General features: G+C 34.9%; 1 protein-coding gene across 2 annotated transcripts; it reads right to left on the bottom strand.

Annotated features, from left to right (window-relative positions):
- Positions 1-414: 414 nt before the first annotated feature.
- Positions 415-23,831, bottom strand: ark2cb (arkadia (RNF111) C-terminal like ring finger ubiquitin ligase 2Cb). Of its 2 annotated transcripts, none has more exons than XM_039653264.2 (8): positions 23,510-23,831; positions 16,316-16,604; positions 11,767-11,895; positions 11,560-11,683; positions 8,305-8,409; positions 8,102-8,197; positions 5,997-6,100; positions 415-5,913 (listed from the first exon to the last, which is right to left on the bottom strand). In XM_039653264.2, exons 1-8 carry the CDS (start codon positions 23,568-23,570, stop codon positions 5,796-5,798), a joined length of 1,026 nt encoding a protein of 341 aa, XP_039509198.1. In that variant the 5' UTR covers positions 23,571-23,831; the 3' UTR covers positions 415-5,795. The 2 variants fall into 2 exon arrangements, with proteins under 2 accessions (XP_039509198.1, XP_039509206.1); XM_039653272.2 differs by having other exon boundaries at positions 11,767-11,892; positions 23,510-23,731.
- Positions 23,832-24,129: the final 298 nt, after the last annotated feature.

Raw genomic sequence — 24,129 nt, forward strand, 5'->3', positions numbered from 1 at the left:
TTATTCCTAATCCTTTTTAAAATAAGTGTGTGGAGGTCACACACTCGCTTCTGATATTGAACTTTTGGACTTATTTGCACTTTTTTTTTTAAAGAAATTTAAATAAACTTTGTATATTTGTCATTATCCTCAAATAAAATCCTGACACTTTCTAAAATGCATCTAGCTAAACTTTTAATATTTGACCACTAAATTGCGATGTGTATACTATAAATGACCGACACTAATATCCAGTGATGAAAAGTTTTCTCTTTTTTTGGGGTAAAATTACTCTGTTTTAATTGAAAATAGCCTTTATTAGACGTGATCTTGTAATTGGAAGTAAGGCTATACATGTTTTCTGTTTTCTTTATTTACGTTTGTTGTGAGCCAAAGAATACCCAGAATAAGCAGCAATGATGTTTTTTTTAGGCATTTTCAACATTTTATTTGAAAAAACACATACAAAAAGGGTCATATACAAGACAAGAAATTAAAAAAGAAAGAAAATTTTGGGTTAAGCTATGCAACTTTTTGCATCATCATTAGTAATAAATACAGTACAAAATCCACCAAAAGTGAATCTAAGATTTTCTTCATTTTTTTTTTACGCAATATACACTTATCTAGTTATCATACATTATAATCACCAAGCTATTGCTTAAATATTGTCAATACATATTTTTCTACTTGAGCTATAAAATATTCATGTCAGAAAACATTGCGCAGTAACAGCACACAGCAGTGTCTTGTACAAAGAGCCACTTCCCTTTCACTGGCAGGTTATTCAACTATTTTTTTCTCTTTTTTTTTTTCTTTTTATGTCAGCAGCAGAAAAAACATCAGAAATATTTATGGTAAAATATTTTAACATATGTATCCATTCTCATACGCATATTAAAACCTGAGAAAGACATGCATTACAGAGCTTGTGCTTTAGGATCTACGGTTCAGTCTGTTAGCGAAACATGACACTACTATTGCTTATGTCCAAAATCTGCTGGAGAGATGGATCAAATCAAGAGACTTTAAGGCTACACAGGCTAGAAACACAAATCATACGATATAAAGCCATTTTTTCTTTTTCCACGTATAGGAAACAATCGAAAGGAACTGCTATTCCAGGTACAGATTGTTTTGCATGGCAGGAAACACAATTATTTCACTGGAAACAAGAGTTATCAATGAGCGATAGTGTAAAAACACAACAGATTATTGAAGTTAAATACAGGGTTCGTACAAGATGCTTAAAGTGCTTGAATTTAACTTTTTGAAATTTGAATGTTTATGAAAAGGTACTTGAAAAATGCTTGAATTATTGAAAGACAATATATGTGAAAAAGTAGTGTTTGATCTTATTGATAAATCTTTTCACACAAAATTAACGCTGCAGTGCGTCTGATATTGATATAGAGTAATTTCACATGGCCATGAGTGTGATATTGCTCATAAAAATATCCACGCTTTCATTCTTCAGGTCAATCATATATTCAAGAAAGAGGAAAGTGATATCTTTGTCGTAGTTGCCTATCCTTTCAATGGTTAAAGTTTCCACGGTAACTTTTTTTAGAACTTGAAAGATTGTTTGATTTCATTGTAGTCCTTTAGCCAAAAAAGTAGTGCTTGAAAAGTGAAATTTGATTTTACAGTATCTGTACGAACCCTGTAAACAACCTGACGTGGTGAAATATGACAGACCTATACGGCAGCTACAACACGACCTGCATTCAACATTTAAAGCCCCTTACATGAAGTACCGATACGAATCCAAAGGCAAAGAAAAATGTGAAAAAATAAGCATAACTTAAAGTTAAAGCCACATGGGCACAAGACAAGCAGCTTTAATCAATCACAGTAAGCGCCGAACTCGCTCCTCACGACTGAACACACACCGCTCGCAGGACGACAGTGAGAGGCAGCGAAGCTGAGAGTGCAAAAACAGCAGACACATGCAAAACAAGTCCAGTTGGTCTACGAGCTCACGGCCGAACGACTCTTTGAAATCGCATTAATGGAATGTAACCAAAACACTACAGCACCACATACTAGCACGTTTCAGCACGCCCTGCTGGGGACTTGAGCTTGTTTTGACACCTAGGCCCCTTAAAGTACAACCGCATGCAAAGCACTCCCATTAAAGTATAGCACAATGAGGTATTTATACAGTTATGCTGACGTAAATAAATAAACCAATCGATTACATTGCGATACTAGCTCAGAAGTTAAATACGCACCCATAGTAGGTGAAGTTAGTCATAAATTATGATTGTTAAATACTTAAGGCATTTCGACGCACAATATCATGTGTAAACTATAAAACGCGGACGGACGATGAAAAAAAGATCACGCAAGAAAATGCTTCCAACTTCCTGGCTTCCGCTCCAAGCAGCTGAACGCTTGAATTCGGGAAAAGTTGCAAAAGCAAAGTCAAGAACATCTGCTACGGAAAACAGTCACGGACATATAAAGTGGTCAGTGAGGCAACAACTATCGCTTCGGGATGCACCATATATCGTCACGATATCGGTGTCGGTATAAGAAAATTTAGCCGATATTTCAGAGCTGTGTCAATACTGTATTATTTCCTTCAGCGTAGACACTTCAGATGTGCACTGTTCAACGTGATGGTGTTGAATTGATTTGAAATATTGTTAAAGTTACTTCAAAAAGGAAAATACTGTTAAGTGCAACGTACAGCGCTGATCCATCATATCTCTCAATTTGGATTTAGATTTATCGGCCAATATATCGGTTATCAGCTTTTAAATATAAAGAGTTATCGGTATCGACCAAAATTTGGATCTAGATTTATTGGCCAATATATCGGTTATCAGCTTTCAAATATAAAGAGTTATCGGTATCGACCAAAATTTGGATCTAGATTTATTGGCCAATATATCGGTTATCGGCTTTAAAATGTAAAGAGTTGTTGGTATCGGCCAAAACTTGGATCTAGTTTTATCGCCCAATATATCGGTTATCGGCTTTCAAATATAAAGAGTTATTGGTATCGGCCAAAATACTTCGGTTATCGGCTTTCAAATATAAAGAGTTATCAGTATCGACCAAAATTTGGATCTAGATTTATCGGCCAATATATCGGTTATCGGCTTTCACATATAAAGAGTTATCGGTATCGACCAAAATTTGGATCTAGTTTTATCAGCCAATATATCGGTTATCGGCTTTCAAATATAAAGAGTTATCGTATCGACCAAAATTTGGATCTGGATTTATCAGCTAATATATCGGTTATCGGCTTTCAAATATAAAGAGTTATTGGTATCGACCAAAATACTTCGGTTATCGGCTTTCAAACATAAAGAGTTGTTGGTATCGGCCAAAATTTTTATCTAGATTTATCGGCTAATATATCGGTTATCGGCTTTCAAATATAAAGAGTTATCGGTATCGACCAAAATTTGGATCTATATTTATCGGCCAATATATCGGTTATCGGCTTTCAAATATAAAGAGTTACCGGTATCGACCAAAATTTGGATCTAGATTTATCGGCCAATATATCGGTTATCGGCTTTCAAATATAAAGAGTTATCGGTATCGACCAAAATTTGGATCTAGATTTATCGGCCAATATATCGGTTATCGGCTTTCAAATATAAAGAGTTATCGGTATCGACCAAAATTTGGATCTAGATTTATCGGCCAATATATCGGTTATCGGCTTTCAAATATAAAGAGTTATCAGTATCGACCAAAATTTGGATCTAGATTTATCGGCCAATATATCGGTTATCGGCTTTCAAATATAAAGAGTTATCGGTATCGACCAAAATTTGGATCTAGTTTTATCAGCCAATATATCGGTTATCGGCTTTCAAATATAAAGAGTTATCGTATCGACCAAAATTTGGATCTGGATTTATCAGCTAATATATCGGTTATCGGCTTTCAAATATAAAGAGTTATTGGTATCGACCAAAATACTTCGGTTATCGGCTTTCAAACAAAGAGTTGTTGGTATCGGCCAAAATTTTTATCTAGATTTATCGGCTAATATATCGGTTATCGGCTTTCAAATATAAAGAGTTATCGGTATCGACCAAAATTTGGATCTATATTTATCGGCCAATATATCGGTTATCGGCTTTCAAATATAAAGAGTTACCGGTATCGACCAAAATTTGGATCTAGATTTATCGGCCAATATATCGGTTATCGGCTTTCAAATATAAAGAGTTATCGGTATCGACCAAAATTTGGATCTAGATTTATCGGCCAATATATCGGTTATCGGCTTTCAAATATAAAGAGTTATCGGTATCGACCAAAATTTGGATCTAGATTTATCGGCCAATATATCGGTTATCGGCTTTCAAATATAAAGAGTTATCGGTATCGACCAAAATTTGGATCTAGATTTATCGGCCAATATATCGGTTATCGGCTTTCAAATATAAAGAGTTATCGGTATCGACCAAAATTTGGACTAGATTTATCGGCCAATATATCGGTTATCGGCTTTCAAATATAAAGAGTTATCGGTATCGACCAAAGTTTGGATCTAGATTTATCGGCCAATATATCGGTTATCGGCTTTCAAATATAAAGAGTTATCGGTATCGACCAAAGTTTGGATCTAGATTTATCGGCCAATATATCGGTTATCAGCTTTCAAATATAAAGAGTTATCGGTTACTGTATCGCCAAAGTCTTCATATCGGTGCATCCCTACTATCGTTACGCAAAGAAACTGTGCTGTTAAAGTCTGCTTCCTCATTTTTTTTGTGTGTGTGTGTGTGTTTTTTTTTGGGGGGGGGGGATGAGTGCACGATATGCAAGGAAACAGCTTACTCGAGTGCAAATGCAAAATAGCAGGGAAACGATCACACGACCCCATCAGAACGTGAGTGCATTTACAAAAATAACCACTAACTACATTAAGACAACAATAAATAAGTTGTTTTGTTTTTTTCCAGCATCGCAGCTACTTATGTTGAGAACCTGTACCAGCCCCGCACACACAGCTTGGCAAGAGAAGACAAAGAAAAACCAGAAAGAGTGATCGTGAAGAACAGCCTTAGAAAAGTTATGTTTGGTTTCTATAAAACAAATGGCTTTACTCCCTTGTCATGTCCTCTAGAAATGGCAGCAAACAGGTTTCATGCACGTCACGACTCTACAAGCGAGACCACGAGTCACAGAGCGAATGGAAACACAGAGTTATGCCGTTACTGTTCGACGTGTGCTTGTGCTACAGGCATTATGGTACATGTTTCACTCACTTCCAGAACACAGTGTCTTCAGGACTAGCAGGACGTCCTCACGTCACGTTTCCCAGAAGGCTCTCGCTTCAACATGCATTTAGTGGATACGTTTGACAAGCGCTGGACGAAATGCACACCGTCACAGTTCGTCATCAAGCCTGGCCTCACGATTACAAACGAACGCCAAGCATCATCTCCGATAATTACAGACACGACGACGACGACTTTCTCTCATTCGCTCATGATGTGTTTTTTCCACAAATGATTCGTTCAACTACGTTCGTGACCAACCACGCGTGATATGCCGTAATGCTTCATTTGTGACCCACTGAGAACATTTGGTTGGTCATCGTTCCCACACACACACACACACACACACACACACACACACACACAGAGCACTTTGACTGAAACCATCTTCATCGACAGACTCGTTCTTCTCCACTCTTCTCTGTTCTCATGGTCATTTGGCTCAGAAGGCAAAGGTCAGAGGTGAGAGTGGTGATGGAGATGACACACATTTTGGCAAAGTGCCCACGAGGGGACGAAGAGAGACGACAGGAGCTTTCGCTAGCGCTACACGAGACATCAGCTATCAGGCGACAGCTGCGTCTCAATGTCTACCCTGCAGATGGGGCACTTCTTATTGGTCGCCAGCCACTGGTCGACACAAGCCTGATGGAAGAGGTGCATGCAGGGTAATCTCCTGAGAAAAGAAGAACAAAAACGGAAGATGATGTCACCGGTTTCATGAGGCGACCAATGAAAGCAAGTGTCGAGCACAACTACCTGACGTCCTCTCCGTCCTCGAGCATCGAGAGGCATATCGTGCATTTCTCGTCCGTGTCGAGCTCCTCTTCATACATGCCGATCTTCAGATCCAGAGGTCTTCTCTGCGGATCACATGATCACTTATTAGACACATGCTTTTTTGTTTAATCCAACTAGACGAGGGCTTAAAGGGTTAGTTGACCCAAAAATGAAAATTCTGTCAGTATTTCCTCACCCTCATGTTGTTCAACCCCGTAAGACCTTCGTTCATCTTCGCAACACAAATTAAGATATTTAAGATATTAAGATCACTCCTGCATACAGTCCATAGGCTTCTTGAGGGAATGACTCGAAAAGTCATTAAAGACATCGTTAAAATAGTCCAAGTGACTACAGTGGCTCAATCTTAACTTTATCAAACGACGAGAACACTTTTGTGCGCAAAAATAATGACTTTATTTCAACTATTGGTTTATTTCTCCCTCTGCGCGAGTCAGGTTACTAGTTTAATAGCGTAAGCTTCTGTTATTGTACGTCACACGCATCATCACACACATGACCAGCGTCGGCCAATAGTGAGCCTACGTGTGACGTAGCTCTACGCAATCACACTACGTTAACTGACTACAGGCCCATGGAGAAGGAAGTGAATAGTTGAAATAAAGTCGTTATTTTTGTTTGTTTTTGTGCACAAGTGTTCTCGTCGTTTGATAAAGTTAAGATTGAGCCGCTGTAGTCACTTGGACTATTTTAACGATGTCTTTAATGACTTTTTGGGGACAGCAAGAGCCAGTCCCTCAAGAAGCCTATGGACTGTATGCTGGAGCGATCTTAAAGGAGTAGTTCACTTTTGAAAAAACTTTTGCTGATAATTTACTCACCCCCATGTCATCCAAGAAAGTACAGAGTCAGAGTGTTTACAAGTTGAACGCATAGGTAGAACGTGCAAACTAGTTCAAACACCGTTTACAAAAAAAGGAATTAAAAGGTAAAACAACGATGTCGGACGATTTTGATTCTGTACTTCCGGCTACGTCAACCGTGACCTTTTGAACGTAATTACGTATTACGTGACGTTGCAAACGCGCCTCACAGAATAGAGCAAGGCTAGCATTTGTCCTTAGAAAAGTTACATTTTTGGAATAAGTTTTGAAATAAGCGATCGTTTCACATGATAAGACTCTTATTCATCGTCTGGTGTCGTTTAAAGACATTTGAAGCTGCATCTGAAACTGTTATTAACTGTCTTTTGGACCTTGAACCGTTTGGTCCCCATTGAAGTCCATTATATGGAGAAAAATCCTGGAATGTTTTCATCAAAAACCTTCATTTCTTTTCGACTGAGGAAGGAAAGACATGGACATCTTGGATGACACGGGGGCGAGTAAATTATCAGCAGAAGTTTTTTCAAAAGTGAACTACTCCTTTAATATCTTAAATATCTTAATTTGTGTTGCGAAGATGAACGAAGGTCTTACGGGGTTGAACAACATGAGGGTGAGGAAATACTGACAGAATTTTCATTTTTGGGTCAACTAACCCTTTATTCAGATTTTTTTTTTGTGAAAACCTAAAAAAACAAACGAATTTTTCGCTTGTTTTACCTGTCGAAACTATCCCGTGTGCATTCCCGTAGCTTTTGCCTGCACGGGTCTCATGATCACATATCCACACAAAAGCAGTAAATTTCACTTCTTTTGTCAGCCGAACCTCTCTGAACTAAAATATTTACTTCAAATATAATTTCAGCGCCACTGAGATTTGCTTATATTTCAATAATTTAACTCCACATTCACATGGACACGGTTCTATGATGTTGGTTAATGATCACATGACGTGAGCATACACATAATATATTTCATTTTTTACATTTTTATATCTATTATCTACCTATTGAAAGCTATAAACAAGTTTGGTAGAAAATAATCTATGTAGTTGGATTATGTGGTACAGTTGTTCGGCACCATTGACTTCCATAGTAGAAACAAAAAAATACTATGGAAGAACTACACTTTAGTTACACTACTACTACTATACCGATTTCCGACTATTTCCCAGTAATGGACTACAATCATGTGATGCATAAATATATAAATAAAAATATACATTTTAGTCATGTTTACCTTTTTATACTTGTGAGGAAATGTACACCTCTCAATGGTGGTCTGCACAGCCCCTCGGTTCACGTTTCCCAGTCTGTCCTCCAACTGCAGGAGCTCCTGGAAGAAAACCACAGAGAAACATCAGATCTGAACACGTGAGATGAAGAACATCATCTGAGATCTAAACACGTGTGATGAAGAGCATCAGATAAGACGTGACGTACCTCGTAACTCTCCCGCACGGCAGACGCGTGTCGAGACGGACTGAGGCCTTGGAGAGCCAGCAGGTGTAACTGAGGATATGGGTAGTTTCTGATCTCATGGACAACCTGTGCAGGACAACACCATTCATTAACACACAACATCAATGAACAACTGGATCCTGAGGCTTTCAGAAGAGCATGTGAGAGATGCATTTAAAAAACAACAACAATGTGTTTAGCTATCGCAGCATGACTTATATAAGTCGCAGCATGGTTTAAATGATTAAAAAAATGGGACTTTGAAAAATATGGTAGCTTAAAGGGGTCCTTGATTATGATTTCACTAGTTTTCTAACTGTAGTGAGTGTGTAATTGTTGGCCTGCTTTAGAGAAGAGGAAGAGTTGCTATCACTGTTCTTACACCCCTAAAAAGTGTTAACCCTCTGGGGTTGCTCGTTTCAGAGTCACACTCGGGGTGTTCGGGTCCAAATGGACCCAAAGGGCGGGATTCATGATTTAAAAAAAAAAAACATGATTTTTTTTTTTACTCGTTTTTTTTTATATTTTTAATTTTTTGGTGTTTTGAGAAAATTTACAAAATTAAAAAAATGTATAATTTGTATTAATGCAATAATTATTACAAAATTTCTCACCATTGAACATAATAGAAAAAAATATTACATTTTTTTTTTTTTTTTTTTTAAAGCTGTATTTTATTTTAGAGTCAAGCCAAGGCCTCATAAAAGCAATTTTTGAAATGAAATGGATGCCATCTGGTGGACAAACTGAGCATTTTAAAAATGCAAAACACATGTATAATCTGAATTTTTTGGTGCGTTTGTGTATAAAAGTGTGTTTGTGTGTGTGGATGTGTCTGTTTTGCACTCTTGATGTTTTATAGATTCACCCCTTCACTGTTGTGTGCTTTTTTTCAAGATCGTGCCGTCGGGACCATCTGTTGTTTATGGATCACAACTTGTTAGTATGTCTTATTATTTATAGTTGTGTTTTCTATTAACAGTTTCAATAATTATGTAGTTGCTACCTCTGCTCGCCTGCAAACGAACATTACAGTATTGATGTAGTGTTGAAACAGTTCCACTATTACCAGGGGTAATTTCTCTCCCGGCCACTAGGGGTCATCGGGGAGAATGTTGTCTAGGACGTGGTTTCATAAAAGAGGCAGAGAAGAAGTACTAATGAGAACAGGTGCTATTTGACTGTTAGAGGGCCTCCCTCCACTACTGAATGGGACACAATGTTAAGTGAATGTAATTTTATGCTTGACAGACATGCATTGAAAGAGTATTGTTTGGAGTCTGTAGAAAACGCCTGCAGGAATGAGAAAGGTGGCTACATTAAAAAAGGACTGTGGATTAAAGTGGATTCTGATTTCTTCCATACACCATTTTTGGATTGGATTTATTCTACTATTGCTTGGACATCAGACTTTTCGAACCAAATTCAGCAGAGACTTGGACTTGGTCTTTCATGCATCTTTGGAGTCAAAGTCAAACAGATAAGTCATGCTTTATTATGTGGTTGCCTAAGTAATGTTGTCTATGGAATTGAGGAGTATTTAAAGAGTATTTTTTTTAAGTTAATGACCTGTAAGAATGGATCTTTATTAATACCAGTCATTGATTCAAGTAACTTTTTTGATATTTGTGTAAAAAGTGTTTTATTTCTACAATGGGCTCTATGCACGGCGGTATTTCCGGTCAAGGTGTAAGGATGCTCGATAACTTCCGCCGATCGTCCAATGCAATACCGAGAGTTTATATTGAATTTTATACTCCATGGTTATACTAATGAAACGTTAGTCACAAAAACAGATAAAACAGACACCCCTCGTTGTGTTTATGCTTATTTTTAAAATTAATTATATTAAATAAACATAACTATATATAAAATTACATCTAAAGTATGTACGTTTCGTTTCAAAGACGGGAGGACGGTAAATTTTGAAGACTCGGTTTTCCTCATAGACCGTAAAAGAAAGGTTTTCCTCCGCTTAAATCTCCACAACCGGAATGCGGAACTTATGCGTGCATATATGGTGTAAAAGCGTCTTAGTGCTGCCCTCTTCAGGTTGAACAGTGGCAACTGCAGTTGATTTTTTTTTTTTTTTTTTTCTGCAGTTGAATTTTCCTATTGGATGTTCCGCACTTCGTGACGTACGCAGGTTTCAGCTCACCACGCTCTTGGTACGAGCGGCAGTATAAAAACCAGCTTGTTTCGTCAAAACCACTGTAGGGAGTCAGGAATTGCAATTGTGAATATTGAAAACGACCAGGATAGAGTGTTTTAGCATATATTTCGTCCCCTCTATCTCTTCCGGGGGTCTGCCCACTTTTTCAGCATTTTTCAAATATTACCAGTGGGTGGAGTCAGGCTCTGACCAGACCAGGGGTTTAGTTACCCTTTAAATGAACGGGTAATATTGGACTGCTACTGTTGTGTCCATCTGAGAGTGAAACAAGTTGCTTGGGGATTGTCAATGTATAATTATTGGTGTTTTCTTTTGGTTTCTTTTTCAATGTTTTGTTAATTCATATGGCTATTTTTGAATGTTATTTTTTTTTTCTCATTTCACCGTGTAGTTAAGCAGCATTAAGTTAGAGGGTTCTCTCATGACCTGTTGCCAATTTTCAATAGCTAGAACCCCTTTCTTTTGTGTAGCCTTTACCTAGGTATAGTAGGGAGTTGTAAGCTCTTGCTTTTGTAAGACGGTTCACCGGCCCTTAGGAAAATTATCCATGATTCTGTGATCGATTACTGTTTGTATAACCATACTTTTCTGACAAATATAATTAAATGGTGGATAAGAATCGTATCCATGAGAAAATTACAAAACAAAAATACCACGATGTCCTGTGAAATCATCGTCAGGGTCTGAATCGGGCTTGAAATGGTTTTGAAATTGTTAATATTTACATCCGAGTAGAGCTTGCGGTTATGAAGGGGCGGGACATTTCCTGAACACACAACACACTGGGCCAGCTGACCAATCACAGCACATTTCGTATTTCAGAAGGAGGGGCTTCAGCGAAAACGACACATTCAACCGGACTGAGGAGAGCGGAGCTGTAATAATGTAAAATATGTGAGAAATAATGTGTTTTTCAACATGTTCTAGTACACCTTAAAACAAAATCAAGACTTAGTAAAAGTCCATAATAGGACTCCTTTAAATAGCATAAACGATCGATTGCCAGGGATCAAATGTATAGGTTTAACGCAATGCAAGTCGTGATTGCAAAGGCGTGGACTGACCACTTGTGCCGAGGTGTTGTTCCTGGGGAAGTGATGCAGGCGTGGAGAGGTCAGGTAATGCTGATAATGCTGAGTGAGAGGAGAGACGTGATACTGTGGCAGGCCTGGATCCACACTCAGATCCCTGAACACAAACACACCACAGATGTCAGTAGATCAGAGCCCAAACTGAGGACTAGTTTATGCCGTATCTGAACACAGACGCACCAGTCTGTTCCTTCGGCAAGGTAGCGCGGCTGCTGTGGGACCGGCGCCGGGATGTGAAAGGATTGTGGGTAATCATAGGGCGGACGCAGCGTCTGCGGATGGGGAAGAGTTCGGTCTGAAGCGTGTCTGCTGGGAAAAATCAGAACCAAATTGTAAAAGCATAACAAAGATCTAGTTTTTAAGTCCCTCTGATTACTTATAACAAACTTTACTGATTTAAAACTTTACTGATTTAAAACTTTACTGATTACTGATTTAAAACTTTACTGATTTAAAACTTTACTGATTGCTGATTTAAAACTTTACTGATTGCTGATTTAAAACTTTGCTGATTTAAAACTTTACTGATTACTGATTTAAAACTTTACTGATTTAAAACTTTACTGATTGCTGATTTAAAACTTTACTGATTTAAAACTTTACTGATTACTGATTTAAAACTTTACTGATTTAAAACTTTACTGATTGCTGATTTAAAACTTTGCTGATTTAAAACTTTACTGATTACTGATTTAAAACTTTACTGATTTAAAACTTTACTGATTGCTGATTTAAAATTACTGATTTGAAACTTTACTGATTTAAAACTTTACTGATTACTGATTTAAAACTTTACTGATTTGATTACTGATTTAAAACATTACTGATTTAAACCTTTACTGATTACTGATTTAAAACTTTACTGATTATTAATTTAAAACTTTACTGATTACAAACTTTACTGTTTACTAATTTAAAACTTTACTGATTACTGATTTAAAACTTTACTGATTTAAAACTTTACTGATTGCTGATTTAAAACTTTACTGATTACTGATTTAAAACTTTACTGATTACTGATTTAAAACTTTACTGATTTCTGATTTAAAACTTTACTGATTTAAAACTTTGCTGATTTAAAACTTTACTGATTACTGATTTAAAACTTTACTGATTTAAAACTTTACTGATTGCTGATTTAAAACTTTACTGATTACTGATTTAAAACTTTACTGATTACTGATTTAAAACTTTACTGATTTCTGATTTAAAACTTTACTGATTTAAAACTTTGCTGATTTAAAACTTTACTGATTACTGATTTAAAACTTTACTGATTTAAAACTTTACTGATTGCTGATTTAAAACTTTACTGATTGCTGATTTAAAACTTTACTGATTGCTGATTTAAAACTTTACTGATTACTGATTTAAAACTTTACTGATTACTGATTTAAAACTTTACTGATTGCTGATTTAAAACTTTACTGATTACTGATTTAAAACTTTACTGATTACTGATTTAAAACTTTACTGATTACTGATTTAAAACTTTACTGATTGCTGATTTAAAACTTTACTGATTACTGATTTAAAACTTTACTGATTTAAAACTTTACTGATTACTGATTTAAAACTTTACTGATTGCTGATTTAAAACTTTACTGATTTAAAACTTTACTGATTGCTGATTTAAAACTTTACTGATGTAAAACTTTACTGATTACTGATTTAAAACTTTACTGATTTAAAACTTTACTGATTGCTGATTTAAAACTTTGCTGATTTAAAACTTTACTGATTACTGATTTAAAACTTTACTGATTTAAAACTTTACTGATTGCTGATTTAAAATTACTGATTTGAAACTTTACTGATTTAAAACTTTACTGATTACTGATTTAAAACTTTACTGATTTGATTACTGATTTAAAACATTACTGATTTAAACCTTTACTGATTACTGATTTAAAACTTTACTGATTATTAATTTAAAACTTTACTGATTACAAACTTTACTGTTTACTAATTTAAAACTTTACTGATTACTGATTTAAAACTTTACTGATTTAAAACTTTACTGATTGCTGATTTAAAACTTTACTGATTACTGATTTAAAACTTTACTGATTACTGATTTAAAACTTTACTGATTTCTGATTTAAAACTTTACTGATTTAAAACTTTGCTGATTTAAAACTTTACTGATTACTGATTTAAAACTTTACTGATTTAAAACTTTACTGATTGCTGATTTAAAACTTTACTGATTACTGATTTAAAACTTTACTGATTACTGATTTAAAACTTTACTGATTTCTGATTTAAAACTTTACTGATTTAAAACTTTGCTGATTTAAAACTTTACTGATTACTGATTTAAAACTTTACTGATTTAAAACTTTACTGATTGCTGATTTAAAACTTTACTGATTGCTGATTTAAAACTTTACTGATTGCTGATTTAAAACTTTACTGATTACTGATTTAAAACTTTACTGATTACTGATTTAAAACTTTACTGATTGCTGATTTAAAACTTTACTGATTACTGATTTAAAACTTTACTGATTACTGATTTAAAACTTTACTGATTACTGATTTAAAACTTTACTGATTGCTGATTTAAAACTTTACTGATTGCTGATTTAAAACTTTACTGATTGCTGATTTAAAACTTTACTGATTACTGATTTAAAACTTTACTGATTACTGATTTAAAACTTTACTGATTGCTGATTTAAAACTTTACTGATTACTGATTTAAAACTTTACTGATTACTGATTTAAAACTTTACTGATTACTGATTTAAAACTTTACTGATTGCTGATTTAAAACTTTACTGATTACTGATTTAAAACTTTACTGATTTAAAACTTTACTGATTACTGATTTAAAACTTTACTGATTGCTGATTTAAAACTTTACTGATTTAAAACTTTACTGATTGCTGATTTAAAACTTTACTGATTTAAAACTTTACTGATTACTGATTTAAAACTTTACTGATTTAAAACTTTACTGATTGCTGATTTAAAACTTTGCTGATTTAAAACTTTACTGATTACTGATTTAAAACTTTACTGATTTAAAACTTTACTGATTGCTGATTTAAAATTACTGATTTGAAACTTTACTGATTTAAAACTTTACTGATTACTGATTTAAAACTTTACTGATTTGATTACTGATTTAAAACATTACTGATTTAAACCTTTACTGATTACTGATTTAAAACTTTACTGATTATTAATTTAAAACTTTACTGATTACAAACTTTACTGTTTACTAATTTAAAACTTTACTGATTACTGATTTAAAACTTTACTGATTTAAAACTTTACTGATTGCTGATTTAAAACTTTACTGATTACTGATTTAAAACTTTACTGATTACTGATTTAAAACTTTACTGATTTCTGATTTAAAACTTTACTGATTTAAAACTTTGCTGATTTAAAACTTTACTGATTACTGATTTAAAACTTTACTGATTTAAAACTTTACTGATTGCTGATTTAAAACTTTACTGATTACTGATTTAAAACTTTACTGATTACTGATTTAAAACTTTACTGATTTCTGATTTAAAACTTTACTGATTTAAAACTTTGCTGATTTAAAACTTTACTGATTACTGATTTAAAACTTTACTGATTTAAAACTTTACTGATTGCTGATTTAAAACTTTACTGATTGCTGATTTAAAACTTTACTGATTGCTGATTTAAAACTTTACTGATTACTGATTTAAAACTTTACTGATTACTGATTTAAAACTTTACTGATTGCTGATTTAAAACTTTACTGATTACTGATTTAAAACTTTACTGATTACTGATTTAAAACTTTACTGATTACTGATTTAAAACTTTACTGATTGCTGATTTAAAACTTTACTGATTTAAAACTTTACTGATTACTGATTTAAAACTTTACTGATTGCTGATTTAAAACTTTACTGATTTAAAACTTTACTGATTGCTGATTTAAAACTTTACTGATTACTGATTTAAAACTTTACTGATTTAAAACTTTACTGATTTAAAACTTTACTGATTGCTGATTTAAAACTTTATTGATTTAAAACTTTACTGATTTAAAACTTTACTGATTGCTGATTTAAAACTTTATTGATTTAAAACTTTACTGATTTAAAACTTTACTGATTGCTGATTTAAAACTTTACTGATTACTGATTTAAAACGTTACTGATTACTGATTTAAAACTTTACTGATTTAAAACTTTACTGATTACCGATTTGAAACTTTACTGATTTAAAACTTTACTAATTACTGATTTAAAACGTTACTGATTTAACCTTTACTGATTACTGATCTAAAACTTTACTGATTATTAATTTAAAACTTTACCGATTACAAACTTTACTGTTTACTAATTTAAACTTTACGGATTACTGATTTAAAAATTTACGGATTGCTGTTTTAAAAATGTACAGATTACTGATTCTGATTTTAAACTTTACGTATTACTGATTCTGATTTAAAACTTTACTAATTACTGATTACTGATTTAAAACTTTACTGATTATTAATTTAAAACTTTAGTGATTACAAACTTTACTGTTTACTAATTTAAAACTTTATGGATTACTGTTTTAAAAATTTACAGATTACTGATTCTGATTTTAAACTTTACGTATTATTGATTCTGATTTAAAACTTTACTAATTACTGATTTAAAACTTTACAGATGACTGATTCTAATTTAAAACATTACTGATTGTGATTTAAATGAGTGATTGGACTTGTGTTAGTTGAACACACCTGTGCTGTGGGAGTATCCTCCTGTGCTGGGCCTCCAGGATCTGCTGCTGGATGAGGTATTGCTGGTGTAAAGCCTGAGGTAGGAATGATGGGGTCGAGATGTCCTGGAACGGAGGCGCTGGTATATGGTTGAGCGGGGCGTGTGGTTGACCCAGGTGAGGGCTCATTCCCGTGGGAGATTGTCCTGGATGGGGCATTGGGAAATCAACAGGGATCTGGGCCTGAGGGCCTACGTGGAAATGCCGGCAAGAGGTAGCATGACTGTGCTGATGCCTGTTAAAATGAGATCCTGCAAGAACAATGACATCACAGCCAATTATGAGTGAGATTAAACTAATGCTGGAGGCTTGGCCTTCATCGTCTTCATCGAACTTCCAGAAGAAATGAATGGTCAGCAGTGGGTGTGATGGGGAATGAAGAGTGGAGGGGACTGAGATGTGTTAGTCTGTTAGCAGTGAATGTGGTTACATACAAGTCAGTGTTTGAGAGTGTAAATCAGATTTACTGTCGGATACATACAGAGAGAGACAGTATGAACAGGGAACTGAAGTCAAACCACTTCACTAAGTCATGCCTGTAAACATATTGACAAGTGAGGAAATATCAAGACTTTAGTTTATCCTCATCAGTTTGTGGTCAGAACTATGGTTTAGTTTGTTGGTTTTTCCTAAGGATAATCACTGAAGCAATGGTTGGTTTGTTAAAATCGCACACTATTTATAGTACCTAACTTGATAAAATAGGCTGTGACTATGAGGAATGATTACCTCAAAATATAAGTCTGTGTGCAAGTTCGAGGGACCTTATTTAACCTTCATCCTTCCTTCGCACTTTATAACACATCCTCCAAAATCTGACCCAAAGCCCTAAAATTATACTTAATTTCTTTTGACCAGAAAGATTATTTTATTTCATTTTGATACAAAAATTTTAAGCAGTTTTTTAAAATTGAAAATAACTCTCATCTCATGCATAACCCTTTTAATTCAGCTCTAAATATCTGACATTGTGTGTCTTTACTGACCTCTTGTGGAAAATAATAATATAATAAGATGACATTTCATGACTCTAGATGGGCTTATATCTCTATATGGAGTAAATGAGCTGTTCCTCTGGGTCCTGAAGTCAGTTTCTCTTCGGTGTGCGTTCAGAATACACATGTAGACAGTAGAACATCATATTTTGGTGAAGTTTTAGCATTTTTAGTTTGAATTTTGAGCATTTTTAGGGTTTTATATGTGAACTGAAGCATTCCACTCATTCCTAAGGGCGTCCGATTGACCCGATAGCGAAGGATTTGTTACTTTTTTTATTTCAACCACAAAACTCCTCGAATCCATTCAAACTTTTTTTGTGTGTATTCATGGTTCAAGTGCGACAAAAGTCCTGGGGTCTTGGACTCCTCTGATGAACACGTCATTTTTTTTTAATTTCTAAAAAATTAGTTTCGGGTAAAAATGACCCGAGGGAACGATGATTACATTAAATAGACACAACTCTTTAGCTATTGCCACGTGCCAGTGATTAACCCTTCGCGTGCCATAGTATCTACAATAACACACTTTCTTGCATCTTAAATAGTTTTAAAAGTCTACTTTCCATGGGGTATTTCTGCTGCATTGACATCTGTCTTAAGAACTAGTCTGGACATCTAGCAGTAGCCAATGGGTAATCAGTCCTACTTTTCAATTTCAAATTGGATCAATATACCTTTTTATTTAACTAACATAAAAAGGTAGGATTAGTCTTAAAGAAAAAAGCTCGATAACTAATTAGTCTAATCAGTTTATGCATCTGGCCACTGAACTTCTCTGGTAGTCACATTCATTGCAGAATATTGTTGCAAAATGTGTGTGAATCCTCTATTGTTTTACCCAAACCAGATTTAATCAGTAAAGTTAATTGCACACACAGTGCTAAAACACTAACCCTAAACCTAGTCTTAGTATAACATTGCTAGAACACCCTGATACAGTTGTAAATTTGTGAATAAAACAAGACAATTGGTGCCCATTTTACAGGAAAATACTGTTTCAGTCTTTCTACTGAAAAAAATGTGTTTAATTCAATGTGTTGCTTGTTATGGAAGCTTGTTTCCTCCACTGAATAAAAGATAAAAAAGTAATTGTGATTTTTTTTTTCCATCTCACAATTCTGACTTTTTATCTCAGAATTGGTTAAAGTCAGAAATATGTGTAATAAAGTCAGAATTGCGAGATATATATAGTCAGATTTGAGATATATATAAATCAGAATTGTGAGATATAAAGTCAGAATTGCGAGATATAAAGTCAGAATTGCGTGATATATTCAGATATGAGATATAAATTAGAATTGTGAGATATAAAGGCAGAATTGCGAGATATATTCAGATATGAGATATAAAGTCAGAATTGTGAGATATAAAGTCAGAATTGTGAGATATAAAGTCAGAATTGTGAGATATAAAGTCAGAATTGCGAGATATAAAGTCAGAATTGTGAGATATAAAGTCAGAATTGTGAGATATAAAGTCAGAATTGCGAGATATATTCAGATATGAGATATAAATTAGAATTGTGAGATATAAAGTCAGAATTGCGTGATATAAAGTCAGAATTCCGAGATATAAAGTCAGAATTGCGAGATATAAAGTCAGAATTGTGAGATATAAAGTCAGAATTGTGAGATATAAAGTCAGAATTGCGAGATATATTCAGATATGAGATATAAATTAGAATTGTGAGATATAAAGTCAGAATTGCGAGATATATTCAGATATGAGATATAAATTAGAATTGTGAGATATAAAGTCAGAATTGCGTGATATAAAGTCAGAATTCCGAGATATAAAGTCAGAATTGCGAGATATAAAGTCAGAATTGCGAGATATAAAGAGAGAAAATAGTAAAATAGTCAGTCTAGAATGGGACTTTATAACTAGCAATTGCAACTTTATTTCATGGAATTGTATGTATTCTATGTCAGAATTTCAAGATATAAACTCGCAATTGTGAGATAAAAAGTCGCACTTCTCTTTTAAAATGTTTTATTCTGTGGCGGAAACAAGTTTATTCTTTATAATTATTTGTGAAATTGACTTGATGCAAATTAATTCTACACCAATTTGTTCGCTGTAGATTTCTGTTTCTCATGTACTGTTTTTCCAAATGTTTTCTTGATTGAGTGAGTGTATATCATGCTCTAAAAACACAATTGACAGCCATAGTCCCAGCAGATCTAGGGTGCGTTTAGCAAAAGCCAACTATAGTAGCAAGTCCCGTCGTTACCCAGAGTTCAATGGAAATTGTGATCATAGTTGGCCAACGATGCTTTTGGGAAATGCACCCCAGAACGGTCTAGAGTTATTTAGCCAATACTAAAGCTGGACGGCTGAAGGAATCCACAGATGCTTCAACTTCTCAGCCAAATGTCTGAGCATGCAGTAAACGTCTGGATTTAGATGTATTTTAATGCAGCTGTTAGCCTGTCAAGCATTATCAATGAAAGCTTTGCGGTTTCCAATGACAGAACTTTGGATAAGTGTGTGTGAACCGTTTCACAAAAGCACGGTCTCTTTTAAAACCCGATGGCCAAAGTAGGACATCTTCCTGAATCAACATCCTCTATTGGTACTGGAAAAACAATCTCAGTCCTAAACATTATCCCACCAAACATCAAAATCACTGTGGCGCTGTTGAAGCTCTTAAGTCTAAAATCTGATTGGTTGATAGGAATGTCGTTCTGGGACCGACAAGAATGTTGGACGCTCCTCATCTTCATAAATATGTTTACTGGGATTTATCCAAGATCAACATCTCTGAAGATTAACCCTTCAACTCTGTCCATAGAGCAAATATTAAATCAGAAATCAGGCTTTTGCTTGTGCTACATGCAGTTTGCATGCTTTATTATCACTGTATGAGAATATTTATTTATAAAGCAAGCATTACTCTAAATATGAAATATCAAGAAAAAAAGATAACTTTGCACCATGCATTGAAATTAGGGATGCAACGATATGCAAATTTTGGCGGATATCGAGAACCGATAAATGTTTATATTTGAAAACCAATATATCGGCCAATAAATCTAAATCTAAATTTTTATATCATTTTTGAGAGAACTATTACAAAAACAAACTGTTAAATCCATGTTCCAAGCACACAATTATAATGTCCTCATTATAATTTTACGAGCCGATATGACAGAACGTTGCACTGAACTGTATTTTCTATTTTTCATCTGAAGGAAATAATACAGTATTTATCAGCTTTAATATATCGTCCGATACCGATACGTTGCCGATACATCTCTTGCATCCCTAATTAAAATAGGCCACATAGAAGTTAAAACGCCCTTCATTCAGAAGTACAACAGTATGAGATTTTATATTATTAACAAAAGATTACTGAATGCTAAACTGAGTTTGTGGTGTTGTGATAAAGGAATCTGTCGGCTATTTACAAGACAACAAGGGAATGGGCAAATGAAGAAACGCACCAATTTATGGGTTTAAAAATCATGAGAATACGTCAATATTCATTATGAGAAAGAAACTCCAGATGAACAAAAATAGTAGAAATGAATAAAAATGGCCACTCTCTCCCATCTACTTCTGATTAGAATGAGGGAATTGAAAACATACAAGCTGAAGTCGCCAGACGAAATCATGTATAATGTGCTGCATGTGTTCATGGGAGATGAAATGTGTGGATATACCTGGACACACCACAGAGAAAGGCCACGTTTACATTGCATCCGGATCATTTACTGCGAGAAGACTTAAAGGTGCAGCGTTACGGGCAAGACTCGTTGGAAATGGATCTGATTTCTTTCTCAGATGTGGAAAGTCTTTGGTTATCGGGACAGTTGGGAACGTACACTGCACCTTCAAGTGCCTCGACGACGGCAATAAATGACCACGGATCAACTCATCGAGGTCTCATGATGAAGAAAGCCGGGAAAATCAGTCTATCGGTCACAGCAGAGGGAGGAGGTGGAGGGGGGAGACAATAAATGGAAATCAGCAAGAAGCACACTGGAGGTTAGGAAAAATACTATATTCTTTATTGAAAAATATTAGTATATATATATGTGGATTTGTGTCATAATAATAAGTCCATGCAACAAATAAAACAACATTGACCAATAGCAAGGCCCACCATGCTCAGTACAGGGTTAACAGAACAAAAGCAACATCCAATGAGCAGATGCATCGGCTACAGCACATTACAGTACAGCAGGGTTCATCTTTACTACAGAAAGATTACATTGGAGTCTATTCAATGTAGAATCAAAATAATAATAATAATGTGATTCATGCACTCAAGTCTATTACCAGAACAAAAGGTAGAGAAACCACAACCAAACAATAGACATTTGCATTGCTCTAATAGAGGATCTCAGTAGCAGTGCAGGAAATCAACATCCCTGCCAAATGGATGGCATTTTGGACGCTGGCAATTTGGACAATTTCGACGCGACGAGCCAATCGTTGGGGGGTTTTTGTCTGTTGTTTTTTGCTTTTCCTCTAAACATGATTGTGAATGATTGTGTAAAATCAGAAGGCGATGAATGAAGCACACGGTATGCAGGTGACTATGGAAGCTCGTTTACGCCACGGAATAAAAAAAAAAACAATTCGGACTTTTCTCGCTATTGCAATTCAGCTTTATAAAGACTAAAAAGTCAGTCAGCATTGCGAGATATCGTGGAAGCTTGTTTCCGCCACTGAATAACATTTTTAATGAATTTAAATTTAATTATTGTGCCTCTTTATCTTGCAATTCATTTGCGACAATGATATGAAGTCGCAATTGTGAGTCATAAAATCAGACTTGCGTGATATAAAGTCGCAATTGTGTGTAATAAAGTTAGGAATTGTGAGTTATAAAGGTCAGACTTTGTAACACGCAATTGGGAGCTATAAAGTCAGAATTGCATGATATAAAGTCAGAATTGTGAGATATTAACTTGCAATTGCCTTTTTTTTAATTCAGTGGCGGAAACAAGCTTCCATACGATGTAATGCGCCATTATCTTTTTTATTTTATATTCCGTGATGGAAACAAGCTTCCATAGGTGACGGCTATAGGTGTGTGGGTTTGGTGATAGTCAAAGCACAAAATGCATCCATTTTACAGGAATTTACAAACATGTTGACTACCAAAGCTGGATGGGACATACATGAGTCACTCTTCTAGAGCTACGGATGTGGGTTAAACTACAGCGCTTGACATACAGACAGTAGTTCACGCTCTAAATGTGTTAGCTCTGGTTTTAGTGTGTTTGTTCTCAGGAAGGGAGCAGATCTGAGATGTTTGTCGTCTTCTGATGGAAATAGGAAATGAGGAGGGATCAGAACACAGATGATCATTAAAACACAATGATCTGATAATGCAGAATGTAGATTCAGCCTCCATAGACTATGAGACAGGAGATAAGAACAGAAATAAAGCACATGAAATCAAACTATGAGACAGAAGATCAGAAACAGAAATCAAAAAAGCTTCATGAAATCAGTGATGGCGGTAAAGTTAGCAGCTCATCTCGACACAAGTTTCGTGCTTTTCCTCATTGGACAATCAGCACATCGGTGTGTAATGTTAAATGATTCAGTTCATGAGGTGTACTAGTAAAAATAATAAACTGCTTTAAACAAATCAGCTTTTGTCTGATGAAATGAAGATACTGGCATTCTGGGGCTTCAACACAAAATCTTACTTATTTAACTGAAATGAGCATTAAATCACTCTAATAAATGATTGAGCTATGTTATTTGTTGTCCGTTAAGCTCAGGCCTGAATTAGCATCGTTAGCTTTCTGAGGTAAAACCAAACTCACAAATAAACCTCTACAAATACACACAGCGCTCAAGTACACGATAAAACGAATAGAAAATCGATCAAATATACCAATTGCCCCTCATATGAGCCAATCAATTGATTTTAAATGTATTATAAAGTGAAATCTGAAGCTGAAAGCGTCCATAGGGTCAGCTAGCTAACAGATTACCTCAGATCCGAATCACACCTCACTGATTCGCTACGTTAAATAAATACCAAATCACCTGTTTATTTAATGAATATCCCCTCAGTATGGACCTACAGCAGGATATAGATCAGTCATGAGGTTTAACGTTAATAGTCACGCATTAAACAAGCAAAAAGGCCTTAGATGTGATCTTATCGTGAAATAATGTGTTATAAATACCTCTATTTCTCACTGAGCCAAAGACAGGAAGAACCAAATATCCGACATGAACTAACACCATCCTTCAGATCGTCTGTTTGATGAATACAGAGTGTAAACGGATGAATAAATAATGTACATTCAGCGGGATCATAAGCAGTCAGTCACCGCGAGGACAAAGAGTGGCGGCCAGATTCGATTCGCCAACGAGTCGTTCTAATGAATCGGTTCGTCTTAATGATTCAATCGAACCGATCCACAAGGAGTTTGTATCTCTCAAATGAATCAGTGAATCACGTTCGATTGGAATGAGCCGTCCGAATGAATTGGACTGTTCGAAGCTCGAAAGCAGCAGATTGCAGTTGGAGCGATGACATAATCTGACCAGTAGGGGCGCCACTGTCATCAGTATGTGTGTTTTTACACTCATTTTCGCCAGTCTGATTGAATCCAATCCGATTTTAGATTCAGAAAGCTCTCTAATTCGAATTCGAATTGCAATCCAATTCAAACATTAATTTTCGTGAATTCCACACAAGAAAAACACCAAAATGCATGGATTATTTTGGGTTCATGAATATAAATGTAGCCACTGATGCTGTGAAGACAAAATGATTCAGATGATTAGTGTCAATAACCAC

Source organism: Pimephales promelas, chromosome 14 (genome assembly GCF_988280905.1).
Source record: "Pimephales promelas chromosome 14, fPimPro1.hap1.1, whole genome shotgun sequence".
Classification (NCBI taxonomy): domain Eukaryota; kingdom Metazoa; phylum Chordata; class Actinopteri; order Cypriniformes; family Leuciscidae; genus Pimephales; species Pimephales promelas.

Bases quoted from the DNA above. Each gene is read 5' to 3' on its own strand.
- ark2cb (XM_039653264.2), bottom strand. From the start codon at position 23,570: ATGGTGTTAGTTCATGTCGGATATTTGGTTCTTCCTGTCTTTGGCTCA. The intron at 8,198-8,304 runs GTACGTCACGTC...GTTTTCTTCCAG, and splicing joins CCGTGCGGGAGAGTTACGAG to GAGCTCCTGCAGTTGGAGGA. The intron at 5,914-5,996 runs GTAGTTGTGCTC...TTCTTTTCTCAG, and splicing joins GAGGACGGAGAGGACGTCAG to GAGATTACCCTGCATGCACC.